Source organism: Daldinia loculata, assembly GCF_022478755.1.
Source record: "Daldinia loculata strain CBS 113971 unplaced genomic scaffold F4817scaffold_19, whole genome shotgun sequence".
In the NCBI taxonomy this organism is placed as follows: domain Eukaryota; kingdom Fungi; phylum Ascomycota; class Sordariomycetes; order Xylariales; family Hypoxylaceae; genus Daldinia; species Daldinia loculata.
The window spans coordinates 142,667-157,299 of record NW_026054873.1 but is presented as its reverse complement, the minus strand read 5'-3'; the positions used below and the strand labels follow the sequence as shown (position 1 = coordinate 157,299).

General features: G+C 47.3%; 3 protein-coding genes across 3 annotated transcripts; all 3 read right to left on the bottom strand.

The window, feature by feature from the left end:
* Window positions 1-914: 914 nt before the first annotated feature.
* On the bottom strand, window positions 915-2,895 carry F4817DRAFT_73727 (nitrogen metabolite repression--responsible protein). The gene is made up of 2 exons (XM_049307846.1): window positions 1,285-2,895; window positions 915-1,147 (listed from the first exon to the last, which is right to left on the bottom strand). The coding sequence occupies exons 1-2, from the start codon at window positions 2,644-2,646 to the stop codon at window positions 1,109-1,111; spliced, it is 1,401 nt and encodes a 466-aa protein (XP_049159865.1). The 5' UTR covers window positions 2,647-2,895; the 3' UTR covers window positions 915-1,108.
* A 4,829-nt stretch (window positions 2,896-7,724) lies between these two features.
* F4817DRAFT_358187 (fungal-specific transcription factor domain-containing protein) lies at window positions 7,725-10,409 on the bottom strand (the record flags this gene model as incomplete). Its single annotated transcript, XM_049305995.1, has 5 exons — window positions 7,725-7,868; window positions 7,939-9,434; window positions 9,513-9,720; window positions 9,785-9,939; window positions 10,136-10,409. The coding sequence occupies 5 exons, from the start codon at window positions 10,407-10,409 to the stop codon at window positions 7,725-7,727; spliced, it is 2,277 nt and encodes a 758-aa protein (XP_049159864.1).
* A 583-nt stretch (window positions 10,410-10,992) lies between these two features.
* Window positions 10,993-14,419, bottom strand: F4817DRAFT_334932 (uncharacterized protein). Its single transcript, XM_049302973.1, has 2 exons — window positions 13,631-14,419; window positions 10,993-13,507 (listed from the first exon to the last, which is right to left on the bottom strand). Exons 1-2 carry the CDS (start codon window positions 13,822-13,824, stop codon window positions 11,521-11,523), a joined length of 2,181 nt encoding a protein of 726 aa, XP_049159863.1. The 5' UTR covers window positions 13,825-14,419; the 3' UTR covers window positions 10,993-11,520.
* Window positions 14,420-14,633: the final 214 nt, after the last annotated feature.

The following is a 14,633-nucleotide window of genomic DNA, read 5'->3' as shown; positions in this document are numbered from 1 at the left end:
CCGGCCCCCCCCCCCCCCCCCCCCCCCCCCCCCCCCCCCCCCCCCCCCCCCCCCCCCCCCCCCCCCCCCCCCCCCCCCCCCCGGGCGGGGGCCCGCCCCACGGGAAGATAAAGGGGCGAGAATTGGCCCGCTGTAAAGGTGTTCGAGGAACCCGGCCTTGGGGGTCTGGGTTTGGCTATAGAGGATGTCAAGATATTTGTGATGGTTGCTAGAGATCAGTACATGTAACAGTGTTCTACTTTCCCTTTAAAATAACCAACGAAGATATCTCCTAAGCCAAAGCTTCCTGGGTGCATAATTACATTACCTCAGCAGAGAGCGATATGATGAAATTTCATGCCCAACAGTCACCAACTACAAACAATATGGACCATATATATCCCTTACATATAGACACTAAAGATAACAACGGTGCTTCGCGAGATGTTATCGCAGTAAATTAGATGAGCTGAGCTATTCTGGCTTCGGTCCTCCCTATCCCGGCCAGCTTGGGTATTTCAAATGCCCACGTCCCAAACCATACGGACCGCTAAACTCCTGCCTAATATTATTTGGCAACTCTCTGTAAATCAGCCAGCCGGATATACACTTGTGACTAGCCCCTCGTCTTTTAAAGAACCAATCCCGTCCTATAACCCGTTCAAGAAAACAACCTCGCCAATCATCCAGGTCGCTTCAGGCGTTCCAGGACCTAGCGGGCACGAGGAGAAACTTTTGTAACCCAACGCCGATTAATATATAGAAGATATATATATGGCCGTGCAACGCTCTAATCGCCATAATGTCCCCGGCAACCAATGCACTAGCGATGACCGGACGCCTCTGCCAGTTTTCAAATGCAATATCCTATCAAGTCTTGACAGCCGAATATGCTTTCCTGTCGTATAACCGTCGTCCTATCGGGTTGTGCCGGGCCGAAGGCCTGTCTAGAGTAGCCGAGCCTATGTAAATGCTGTAGAAGAACAATGCGTAAGAGGGTTGAATAGTAACTTCGAGTTTTAAGTCACGTCCTCCAGGGGGAATTCCCAAGCCTGCGAATAATACCATATTCTCCTCGCGTTCCTGTTCGCTGAGGAAGTCATGGCGCGCGCAGCAACTCGTTAGGTACTTATGCCAGCCATGACTCTTCATCTCTCTTAAGCCCTCTCTGTAATATTTGTAGTTAGCCTTCGTACTATATATAAAGAGGATAGTCTGCCTTTTAAAAATAATAGGAACAACCTCGTCTCGGGAATTGAACATATCCCCGCCCCGAAGTAGGTTGAAGCAGTAAGTGTCGCTTACCATTATTAACCCTTCATCTAAGGATTCGTCATCACAATCGCCATCCTCATCATCCCCATTACCAGCCACCTCTTCAATTTCCTCTCTTGGGCCGTTAAATACAGGGACCTCATCACAGTCAAACATCCAAGTCATCCCGTTTGCCTCTTCTTCCAGTGGGAAAATTTCGCGAGCATATTCTTCGAGTCCCCTCGGCCCTTCCCATAATGCTAAAGCATCTTCGGGACATCTTCTATCGAGTTCCAGGTCTCCAAAATACGGCGGCTGCTTCTTGGGGTCGGTATTATTTGGCGAGAAGAGTTTCTCCAGCGCCTCAAGCTGTTCTCGATAACCCTCTGGAATCTTCACTTTTACTTCTATGGGCCCGTGCTTATAGCGGACGCGCCTGCCTACCCCTCGCTCGAACGCTTTACAGGCTTCTACGGGCGTCAGATACTCGTAAGCTAACGCTATACGCTTCCCATTCCATTTTTCTGGTCCGTCCTTAAAGAGCTGAATAATAGCTGGCCCAACGTCGTGCTCGGCGTCTAACCAGGGAAGCTTCGCGTGCGGGTGGAAGGGGGCTTGCCACACGAACGAACCGTCTGGCTGCAGTTCCATGCAGAATAGCGGATAGCGGAGCGACGTAAAATTGTTGTTGTATATTCCGGTATAGAGGAAGGTAGCTGGTAACCCTATCTTGCGAACATATTTCTCTACCTCATGCTTGGCCGCCCAAAGGGGTAGCGAGGGCCATTCTGGATTATAAGCTGCGTGGTCGGGCATGGATGAATATACGTAATGCTGGACGCCGGCCTTTTTTGCTGCGTCCGCAATGGCTTCTCCTATATGTATTTCGTTGCCGTAAAATGTCGTGTTGATGAAAGCTAGCTGTGCGCCGTTGAAGAGCTGCGAGATTAGACGGTGATTGACTAGAATCCCTGGGAGGTGCCCGTGAACAGTGACGTCCCTTTTGTCGTCGGGTTTATTTCTAACATAGAGCTCTCCGGTAAAAACTGTGACACTCGGGTTCATCGATACTTCGGAAGCTATAACACCTTCTAGGTTGCGCAGCTGTGCGTGTACCCTATAGCCTACAGCAGTAGCTATCCGAATTAAAGAGGCGGCTTGGCGACCACTTGCATTAATAACAGCAATGGTCTTATCTGGCGACGGTGTTGACCGTTTTAGAGGGCGATATGTCAACGAGTTGTTTCTGGACATGGCAGTAAGAGGTGAGCTCTCCGAGTAAGAAGACCGCGTATGCTTGTGTCTTGTACCGTGCGTCGCCGAGGACTTGGGAGAGGAAGCATTGCATTTCTCGCTAGGTACTGGCCGAAAAACCAGGTCAGTCTGAATAGGAATGGGATGTGAGGAAGGCATAGCGACGTAGATCCAGTTTCCCACTCGGGGTCTCGACACTCGAGGTTTTGTGTAACACAAAATAGCTAGGTTGCCAATATCGTGAAAAATTAGAGGCGAGCTCGGACAGCTAAATGGGCGCGTGACGTCCCGATGATGCAAGAAGCGAAGAGACCAAGCCGAAGCCGCAACTATGGAAGAGGAAAAGGAGTCGGTACGCCCATTGAAGAAAACTGTAAAGAGAAGCTGCCGAAGAATGGACTTGTGGTGTGGGTTGACTTTGAAGGGTCAGGTAAGGGCCAATGGGGCGGAACTTATTTCTAGGGTTGACGATAAGTCTTGCTCAGGTGGCCCAGGTGGATAGAAAAGTAGACAAGGTAGACAAGGTAGACAAGGTAGACAAGGTAGGCAAGGTAGGCAAGGTAGACAAGGTAAAGCAAGGTAAGGAAAGATAGCGTGGAACCAAAAAAAAAAAGCTCAGGTGACTATAAGAAAGTGGAAGCAAAGTACTGGAAGTGACTAAAAAAAAAGGGCAAGTAACCCAAAAAATTCAAAGTAGGTACAGATGTAGGTAGGCAAGTAAGTTAGGTAGGCAAGAGGTAGGCACAAGTTTAATTTTGCCGGCGGTTGGGTGGCCGTTGACCGTGGTCGTTCGTGGTAGGTCCAGTCCAGTCTGGTGAACCAGGCACGCAATATCCTTAGTCGACTTATCTGAAAGTCTGAAAAGTGGATATATACTACGGATGGGAATTTTTGACTATCTGCAAAGTCCCGATTGAGGACCTTGACGGAGGTACTCTTCGGGCGGGTTAGTACCTAAGCGTAGTTGCGAAGAGAGGTATATATATATATATGTAATAGCAAGGTAGGCCCGGTGGATCGATCAAATGCTGTTTAGGAGGAATCTTAATAGGTTAATAGGTTAATAGGTTAGGGAGAAGGAGGGTTGAAGTACATATGCAGACATCAATTGATACATGCCTTACATGCCTTATATGTATGCACATACCTAATATCAAGAAGGCATAGTATAATTACTAGTAGATACATACATGTAGGTTGGGAAAGGACATGGAGGGTATGACGAGATGCGGACTATTAAGATACGTAGGCGGTAGGCTGGAGGGGCTCTTATGAAATCCGGGGAACCGCCACCAGTTATTTGATCTAATCGACTAATCGACCCTAACCGGAGCGAGGTTTGCATACTTTAGGTATGTACGTGCTAACGAATGGCACGAAGTAGTATGAAGCACCAGGCGAGCGCACAAAGGAAAAAAAAAAGAACTAAGAAAATTTACCTCCCAAGACCTCCTAAGTACCTAACCCAAGGTAACCTCCTTACGTTGATGGATGACGTTCGAAATCTCTTATCTTGACTTTATACACAAACGCGTGTATATACATATGTAAGATTGATTAAAGGTAAGACTGACAAGGAGAGGCTGACGGCAATGCGAAATTGTACATATGTAAGACTAAGAGGTACCTAACATAACTATAAGAAAGAAACACTTACTTCGACTAGTCGCACGAATAACCCAATAAGAATGCGCTAGGCTGGAGCGTGGATGGCGAGATAGAAGTCTAATACAGCACGAGTTAGCTTATTAGTAATGGAAGTCGGAAAGCGGCTCAGACTACCTAAAATAGGTCAGGGTAAAAGGTGACTAACTGGTCGTTTAGATGTAAGGGAACGAAGGTACCTACTTGTACCTTATCTACATGAGGTACGGCAGGTGGCATAATTGTACCTACTTGATAAGGGGGTTAATTTGAAATATGTAGCATAACAAGTATCAGAAGTGTGTAAATGCTACGGTCGAGAGTCGAGAGCGGTGAATGCGTTCGTATAAGTCAAACGAATCTAATAGTATGTAACTATGTATTTATGTATGTATTATTCGAAGACGGTTGGTTATCGTATGTATACCGCATAGGAATAAAGCTTCCGATTTTTCATCAATCAAAAGTCGTCAGGTTTCTGAGGTCTTATCGCTTTTCCCGGGTGATAACTCGCCGATCCGATACGTGATTGATCGCATGCGGTACCTATCAATGGTAATACTCAAATCAGGAGGGTGGCCGCAGTTGATTGGTCTGATCGATCATGCGGTCTGATTACCTACGTAGGTATGGAATACAACGAGATCGGAGCCTGACCGAACATCATATTCCAGGTACCTAAGTTACGTACCTACATACTTACCCGACTATGGGCGCGTAAGTAGGTACTTGATGTTCCTGACGTTACTTAAGGAATGGAGACAACCTTGGTGAGGTTAGCTAATGGGAATTGCTAGATCCATTTATATGACAGCTGTTAATCACGTTTTCGGGGTTCGTCTCTTTAAGAGTTTTTGACCTGGCCCAATACTCTCTCGGATTTGGATAGTTAGTGGCAGTGGTAGGTAACAAGCCGGTTCGGTTTCATGACGGCACAGCTTATCAGAGCGAAGAAAAAAGAAAAAAGAAAAAATTTTCTCTGGTTCTTTTTCCAGCAAACTGGATACCGGCATGATTAAGATTATGTAAAATGATGGAGTATCGTTGGGTCGGTTACGGGATAATGCGTCTAAGGATATATGGACTTTACATAACAGCCTCTCAATAAACCCCCTAAAAGCCTAGCCTTAGGTACCTAATCCACCTAACCCACCTAACTCTACTAACGCCTATTGTCCATTGTCCAATACCTAAACCCCTTTAATCATCATCTACCATCTACACATGTTCTACGCGTAAGACTTCTGATTAATTTCGGAGGTGGTCCCTTTTCAAGATCCTTTCTCTCAGAGGCAGGTATCGCTCTAAGTTAGATTATTAATAGAAACATGAAGAGCCGGTATTATATAATCATAAAGACGGACAAGGCCCTAAAGATGCTTACCCCTAATCCCTAATCGGACCTATGCCAGCGTCCACATGCCACATAGGGAGAAACAACATAGTCTTGTATCCAGCCTTACTGTTGCGCACACCATCATCTATCCGACGGGGTTTATCTGATTAGAGGAGACCCAAAGGAGGCTGATAGGTACCTACCTAAGGTTAAATCCCCCTTTCGCCCGTAGCGCTGCGGAGAGCATCAAAACCACATGGTTGACAGGACCGGTTCGCAAAGACGTATTGCATTGCGACGGCACGAGAAGAAGAAAAAAAGAAAAGAAAAGGAAAAAAGTACGCCATAGATAATATTATTGCGCTCTCTCCAGCAGCCGCAGGATACCTAGATGATCGAAGGGGGCCACAGATTTCCCTCTTCCCCCCAAAAAAGGGATCGACAGATAACCGTCGGCCAATAAGACACGCTGTCTCCCAGTAACGAGATAGGCGCGAATCCCATAATGTCGTAACGGCCAAGTCCCTATCTTTGCTGCCAGGTAACCTTAAGGAGACAACCCTCTTTGCGCCACGGGGTTGCGAAAAGAGAAAAAAAAAGCCAAGACGAGCCCTGGGGATTTACATACGTCTGAGAACCCCGTGTTACCGCAGCACGAGAATCTGATAAATAAAAAAAAGAGGAGAGGCCATCTGATAGTAGATAGATAGATAGGTACGCTGATGGTAAGTCCGAGTCGGTCAGCAAGTCCGCTGCTGCAACTCGATTGATAGCATAACCCCAGCAAACCGCAAATGCACGTGAACGTTGCCGCCGCAATTCCCGGATCACCGTTGGAGGATATGATCTTGCATGCCGTTGCAGTGAACCCTATGCATACCTCTACATAGACGAGACGGGAGAGCGCCCTCTCGATAATAGATAACTACCTCCTTAGGTAGCTAGGGCTATCTTCCTACATACATACATACATACACACACGCATTTCTATTAGTTTCACAAGTATCCATTGCCAACTATACCCCGTCCCCGTCCCCGTCCCCATGAGCGCTGATATAGCGAAACCATTGGCTTCGTTTAGGTAGGTACTCCCGAAGGGCCAAGTAAAGTATTCGTTCCCTTCGCTTCGTTTCTGCGTGCCCCAATTCGGCGAATCTGGGGCCATAAATAAATAAAAAGAAGAGAAAGAGAGAGGGACTAGACCGGTCCACGCTGTGAAACCAATCGTCAAAAGAGATGTTTCGCATGATGATGATGGGGCATCTTAAGCCTATTCGAGCCTGTCGACCCGACCCGTCGCTAACTAGAAAGCTTTCAGACCGTCCACTATCCAGGTGACTCGCGGGATCAAGGCCGATGCAAGCGAGGGGTTTGTTGTTATACCAGAGTGGAATCTAATGGCGAAGATATCTTGGCATTAGGTATATTTTAGTAAATAGTAAATAGAAAAGGCATGGGTCGTATTGATGCAATCGAGCACGTTTTCAAAGCCCTGGCAGCTCTTCCCTTGTAATGTGAAATTCTGTCCAGCTTCGGACCGTCTCCTTTACAAGTAGTCGTGTCGGACGTTGCGTTCTATTACGTACAAAACAGCCAAGCGAACATCCTTCTTGGAGGCTCAACCACTACGTTGCCATCATCACCTCAGCGAGGTCCTTCTAGCGCCAAGGATGCCCCCTCTCTTAGGCCGAACGGAGCATTTCCGCGGGCACACCCTTTTCCTCAAGTTCTTTCTGTTGTCTTATGAGGCTGTTGTTCGCTCCTTTTAAGACCTTTCTTTAGGCTTGGGCTGCATTTATGAGCCAACACTAAAAAAGCGTATAAGCCCCCCTCGAAAACTATGAGATAACTTGCAGGGCTAACCAATAAGGGACTATGCGGGGTTGAAAATAATACCCCGCGGATAGATCGTGCTTCTTCGAGAACTTCTCCACACCCTCCTAGGTCAGTCCAGGATTCCTCACTTTGGAAAAGCTAGGATGCTACGAATCCTGTAACCTTGAAGCTTGATACCTTATCAAAGGCGGATCGGACGATTCCGTTGGCTTTTGACCCCTGAATTCAGACGGCTATCACGGCTGTGGATTCCCAGATTCCCAGATTCCCAGATTCCCACGGCATTCAAGATGTGAGTTGGCGATAGAAGACGTGGTTTTGCATTCGCGGCACATTGCAAAGATGATCAAAATGCTGGTTAGAGGGGAACATTTTGCGTACTATGTCAAGTTCCTAAGCTCCGACCCTACATGTTGAGGAATTACGATGGATGGAAGCTCCATGCGTTTGGAGCTAACAACTCGGGAAAGTCTTCTGCTGTCTTCCCGGCCAGCCAAGCGTCCTGCGTCATTTGTATTGCGGGATTGATATGTCCGCCATCATGCGCCATGGGATCAAAGTAGCGCTATATTACGCGGGTTCATTAGCAATTTCGCCACGACCTGGAAGAGAACAAATCATCAGGTATGACTTACCCAGTCATAGCCATTCTGCATCGTCCAAGGAGAGTCCGATATGTCATTCGCGTCCATTGTATTTGTCGTGGCGGCGCCGAAATCAGCAAAATTCTCAACTCCAGGCTCATTACTGTTAGATATTGTTGAGGGACCGCCACTGCTAATCGACAAATCTGCGATCTCCAACATCTCGGTATTCTCGTTCACAAATGATCCCGGCGATGTATTAGGGAAAAGGGAAGTATCGATCTGAAGTTTCGCCTGGATTCTTTGGAGTATAGTCCGAACGACCTCTTCGGCCTTCTTGAATTCCCTTGCGTCGCCTGACATATCGCACCAGACGTTGTAAGACCTCTTAAGCAGGTACAAGAGCCTGTCTTTGGTGAATGGCGGCGAGCTTTGGGCTATCCAGCTGGGACTGCTGCCCTCCTCCCAGTATTTATCATCCTGAATCATGAGGGCGAGGACCATATCCGCCAGGAGGAAGTCATTAACAGCCACCAATGCTGCAACGAACCAGCCTGTCTGGCGCAGCATGCCACCCGGCTTAGTAGCTTCGTGCATAGTATTCTGAAGGTCTAGTAATGCCAACGCCGCCTCAAAACATATTCGGCGGGAGTAGTCGTGCTCCTCTTTTGGTACGAGTTCGGCAAGATACCGTCGATGAAGGACACATCGACTTTTTTGATATATTGCCGCGATACCGAATCGCTGAATAATCCGGACGGGTTCTTCCATAACACACTCTTCTATCGGCTTCATTTTCATAAGTGGAGGTATATTATTCCATATTTCTTCGATCTGAGAATCAAGCTTCATGACCTCAGCATACGTCGGGACTCTAAGAGCATGTGCTTGCCGGACGACCAAGAAAAACACACGTATCATCCTTGCTTTGTTGATCGGGTAGGTAAGCGACGTATATTCCGTATCGGGGCGGGCTGGGGGCAGCTCCTTGGTGTCCTTATCAAAATCGGTATCCATTAGATGTGACGGCAGCTCCGTATCGGTCTCGATTCCATGGACCATACTAGGTAGACCTAGATTAAATGCGACTAGCAATTCGATTTGAATAGCGATATTCCACAGACGCCGCCGCATCTCGCCATCATACGGCGTGATATTAGGTAGTTTGCTAGGATCGCGATGGAGACCCATCTTCAACATAAGTCGGATCAAGACAGACGAAAGCAGGTAACAATTCATACGATGGTCGCGATTCGTCATGAAATCTCCCTCAACATATAATAGGAATGCTTGAAGCGTATAAAAGTTCGGTTGGGAATATTTCCCCCAAATCAGAGCCCACCCAGCGGCGCCCCTGTACTGCTTGAACCTGTCCATGACTGGCATAGGAGAATCGCTCGCAAGCTCATGCGGCGCGGCAAATGAAGAGAAGAACACACCGAGTGCTAACACCATATAGAGCATAGCTATCCAGTTCAGAGGTGCCCGGTCAGGATCTTTACAGAATTCGTTGTATTCTCTCAGAAATGTAGGGATGTGAATAATATCTTTAAAAAGTGAGCAATAAAATCATAATGGAAGATAAGTCCACTCGAGATAAAAGAGTTTCTTTTGGGAGGACTCACGTTGAGAAGGACTATTAGAGGTGAAGTAGCGATTCATCAGACGGTCAATGACAGCTTTCTCTGGTAAGAGGGCTAGTAGCTCCGACTTATCCCTAGGGATGCCCCGTGAGAACATCAAGAGCTCATTTGGTCCGGTATTCTCATAAGGGTCATAGATCTCGTCGCCATCATCAAGTGGGTCTTCGAAGTAGCTTTTAAGATCCTCGATCTAATACGTGGACTCAGTCACCAATGCGGTGCTGTGAGTGATTCAGAGAAGGGGGAGCACTCACGTCCTCTAAAATAGCCATAAAATGTGTACCACCGACGTAACTTGTAGCTTTCTCACCCTGAACAACGAGACCACCGGCACTCTGCTCCTGTCCTGCCTTCCTATCCGTAGGAACTATTGGTATAGAGCCCTCCGTATCGATCATACCGCGAACCACTATAGCAGGGTCTTAGTAAGATTTTACTTTTTATCTTGGTTGAGTTATTTCAGATATAGTACTCTCAGGATATGAAAGACGAGAAAGTAAGAAGGGATATAGGATGGATCAAGTAGGTAGTATATTAAATTAATAAGAGGAACGGAAAGGAGCGGGATGGCCGGGCGTGTGTAATCCCGGGATATATATACGTACTCCCTTCGAGTCTCTTTAAACGTGCAGCCATGCTCTTTGCCGGTTTCTTCTTCTCGGGTCTCGGAGCATAGAGGCAGCCCTCCGGCTTACCCTTCCGAATGCATTGGCCACACGGCGTTGTGCGGTCGCACTTAAGCTTAGAGTTGCGGCAAGGCGCACAGCTAAGCAGGACTCGCGTTCGCTTTGCATGACCATTTGCTCCGATACCTCCCGCTGCTGCCGACGACGACGCGGGGTCGTCGCCGCTTGTTCCGTTGAAAACACCGGCTTGCATATTATATTTTCGTTTTATCCGTGCGGAGTCCTGCTAACGTACAATTATTTTATTCGTACGTAGGATGCTGGGGGGAAAGAATTAAGTTAAACCCGAGGGATCCCGAAACTAATGCATTTCAGAGCGACATGTGGTCTCCAGACGATTACGTGAACCCGGTTAGATGAAACGAATCATAGTGCTCTCTGGTCCATGGTATTTTGCTGAGCCGCAGTCGTAGTGCGCGGCATTCTAGGCACGTGCGATAACCAATCAATCGAATTGAAATACGGGGTTGTTGGTTATTTCTACTATTCGTTTAGTCTCTCTTTTATAGGAAATATTGAAAGGGGAAGCGTAAAAAGATATAAGTTGATAGATTTTATAGTTTAACGTTAGTTATACTCATATACATAGTGGATAACTACGTCAACTTGAACAGGATATGTCAGCAACTACAATGAGGTAACAAGGAGTTAGTAATGTTAGATAGGATTCCTACAGGATCTACATTTGCGGCGTCTCTTATTAAGTGTCACACAACTTGCGAGTATAATATAGGTACTTGACTAGTGTCTATATTATACTATTTTTGAAGATATGGTATTATAATCCCCCTTCAATCTCAAGCATGGCTCATTTTTGGGTCAACTAGCTTAACCGTTGGAGGTAAGTAATGGCTGATTGAACATACAATTGCAAAGTGAGCCTACCAGACATATACAAGAAGGAGTCTTTTTAACTATTGGGTAGGTACCTATGCATCCAAAATTTATACATCTCACCAGACGTTGGCAGCCCTATTATTCTTCTCTATGGTATCATGTTAACATCAAATAGAACCCTTTTAGAGTCTAAGTTATAGCACCAACAACAATACAGATAGATATTTGGGAAACAACATCATTTTTCTGTTCCCTACAATCCTAACATTCCAACATTAATCATTTCTTTTCCCCTTCTTCTCGTAACCAGCCTTGTAGTGTTTAACGAATGGTCCTGCCAATAAATCCAAATATCCGAATCGAAGTAAAACCCCTCTAGGAGGCAGACAAGGTGGTATGCACAAGTTAGACCAGCTTTTGATTACTTTGCAGTATCGTTTTAGGTAGTTAAGTGACGAAATAGATTTTCACCACTCGATCCTAGTGGCTTGTGTTCGCGGGTCCCGCATGCCGGGGATCAGTCCTCGTGTGCCGCATTGAATCGTTGCAACACGTTCGCGAAGATCGAACTCGACAGCCCGTACCATAACACGCCTTTCCTCCGGTATAGCCCCCCTCACATACGGTGATATCGGTACACTCTCCCTTCGACCTGCCCAGCGGGCATTACCGCCGGGACCGAGGGGAGTATCGTTTCCAAAGCTAGGAGATCTAGCAGTTTGGGCGCTAGGGCTTCCCGTAGAAAGTCTGCTCATATCGGTTGAGCTCGACGTAGGACGTCCGAAGTCATCGGCGCCATCATCGCCCTCTTCTATTTCCATAATCCACATACCTATACGAGCCGCTAGTTCACTATCCCACATACCTTCTCTTCGCGAGCTAGTTCGCAGCAGTTGTATAGCCTGGCGCCGGGTTACGGAATCTCGACATTTCGTGGCAACAACAAAAAGAGGAGGGACGATGCCCAGATCTGCGCTAAAGCTCGGCTTGATATGTCGAGCTGTGTACTGTCCGCCAAAGGCGTCTGGATGAGTTGGCTGATGATGACAAAATTCCGGATTCGGACATCGCTTCGCAGCAGCCCTGCGCTCTTCATCTCCGACAACCTCCATAGCTAGGTTAACAATGTCCTTAAATTGCGGCAGGTATGTATCGAATTGAAGCTCTGTATCACTAAATGTCATATAAAATAGAATCTCGGCCATGATCTGATTCATCTTCAGAACAGCGATTGCGGTTTTCTCTTGGCTACTCTTCGCGGGTATTATACGAGATGACAGTATAGGTTCGAAAGCCCTGGACCAGGCGGATATTCTATCGGCGAAGCCCGTACCATACTGTCTTAAAGAATTTGGAAGCACGCCCATGGGGCTCATCGCCGTCGTAAATGTGAACAGGTTTTCTGTAAACCGCATCATCTGTTCGCACAGATTATCCCATGCCATTCTCGCTTCGAGTAACGATTGAAATATGTCTGGAGTCTGCGGTTGGGCTGTTAACGCCGGTGAACCCCCATCGGAGAGGGGGGACATGGGGTGCTCGGTATGCTGTGGAGTAAGGCGTATAACGAATGGTTGAGGGAAATGGAAAGCCATGTCGTAAGATTTCGCTTGAATGGCCAACCGAGTGAACATCTGAACAAGATCCTGTTCAACCGGCTCTTCAGGTTTAGGAAGGAAAGAATTTCTACGCTGAGCACGCAGATTTTCTAGCAGCCGGAGACCGCTTTGGATTTGGCCGATCGCCTGTTTATGGTCACCGATGAACGAGTCAAAGCAAGCCAGCAACACCGCCGCCATGAGACTCATCCTCTGCGACGCCTGGTCCTGGGAAGTCATAACCCACATCGAATTCAGAGCCAATGAATAATGCTTAAAGGCGACCTCCCAGTGCCGGGCCGCATTATCTGTCAGATCGACTATAGGAGCTGGCGAATTGGGCGGCGACTCCGACATTTTCTCCAATGTCTTGTAAAGAGCCCCTAAAGCGACAACCGAGTGCCGAATAGCTTTCTCGGAATGGCATTCTTGTAGAACACTCCTTGTCCAGAAGGACGAGTCGAAGAATCCCGACAACTCACTAGCTGTACGCTCTCTGAAAAGTTGGAAATACGGGCCTTCTATCGGATCAAAGGTGAGTAGGGACGGCCGATGGACTGTTAATGAACTAGATAAGGGTGTCTGCGGGGGAGTAAGGCCTTTGGCGCACAGCTGCTGTTGAGGTTCCGGTCGTGCCATCACGACCGCTAGCCGCGGTTGAGGCTGAGGCCGGATGACATGGTTCGTTGGCGTGATGGAAGTATCATGGCCGGTGATAGTCCTAGGCGCAGGCGCAATCAGTCTCCTATCGGTGTGTCTAGTCCGTGGAGGAGGCGGATAGCCGGCGCAGTCCCTTTTAGACCGGACACACTGAGTGCATGCTGGCCGTTGCTCGTCGCATTTAATACGTCGTTGTCTAGAATTGCAGAGCACCTACTTAGCATGATATACAAGATACATCTAATAACTACATATTGGCAATATGAAATAAGATGTAACATATAAAAATCGATAGTCTTGTTTAACAGAAAACACGTACTTGCAATTATTGCAACCTGTTTTGACTTTCGGCTTGCTGGTACGACATCTCCTCGGCTGCCGTTCCTGGACCTGGGTCGTATCGGCCGAGGACAGGGCCAGTCTAGGCCGTGGAGCATTGTTCGTGCTCATTTTATCTCCGGGGGCTTCAATCACTCCTGAGAAAAATGAAAAATCAGGTACGGCCGATTGCATGACGGAGCCCACGCAAAGAGGGCCAATCTGAAATATAACACAGAGAATAAGTAAGAACGAAGGCGCTTCCTTATTTAAGGGGCGTAGTTAAGCGCTTTTCGATTCCCAGAGCGCGTGAAGTGGTAGCGGTGGAGCTGGGGCAGGATGATCAAATAAGGAGGAACCGAGGAAGCATTGACCGTTTGAGTATACCGACAGGAATGAAGCTAAATATGGCAAATAAGTTAAAATTAATATATATACGTTTTTGAGTTGTCCGAGCAGACTCTTTTCTGGAAGGGTATCAAATGTATATCTTGTGTGACCGAGGGTAAACAAAATAGAAGAAGGAGAAGATGAAGAAAGGAGAGCGTGGATTTACATATTTAGCCCTTTGAGGTGAACGGCCACAAGTCTCTGCACGTTCTTGGACCTTCTTGGTGGAGTGAGCGGACGGGATGAGGGATTGAGATGGAGATATGGGTGCCGACGGACGGGTATTTCTAAAGGCAAGGTTTATTTCTAAATCGGAGGGGCAAGGGGGAGTTCACCGGAGGGTTCTCTAGCAAAAAGCTAGGCAAATATGGCAAGTCTACATTAAAAAGTTAGGGTGATCTGGATTGGAAAATTTGGGGGCTTAGATTGCGGCACAGCTTCTGTATATACATCATTTCTACTACCTACCTACATGCCTAGTACCTGCCTCACATGCGGTAAGCACGTACATGTAGGCCCAGCCCGCCTACCGATGTACTAAGGTTACCTAAGATTTCAATAACTAAGAGATACTTCAATACAATACTTACCAAGATACATCGAGCATCCAAGGT

Excerpts from the sequence above, each read along its gene's own strand:
- F4817DRAFT_73727 (XM_049307846.1), bottom strand. The coding sequence starts at position 2,646 with ATGCCTTCCTCACATCCCATTCCTATTCAGACTGACCTGGTTTTTCGG. Across the intron at positions 1,148-1,284 it reads TAGATGAAGGGTTAATAATG|AGAGGGCTTAAGAGAGATGA; the intron begins GTAAGCGACACT and ends CAAATATTACAG.
- F4817DRAFT_334932 (XM_049302973.1), bottom strand. The coding sequence starts at position 13,824 with ATGCAATCGGCCGTACCTGATTTTTCATTTTTCTCAGGAGTGATTGAA. Across the intron at positions 13,508-13,630 it reads ACAGGTTGCAATAATTGCAA|ACAACGACGTATTAAATGCG; the intron begins GTACGTGTTTTC and ends CTGCAATTCTAG.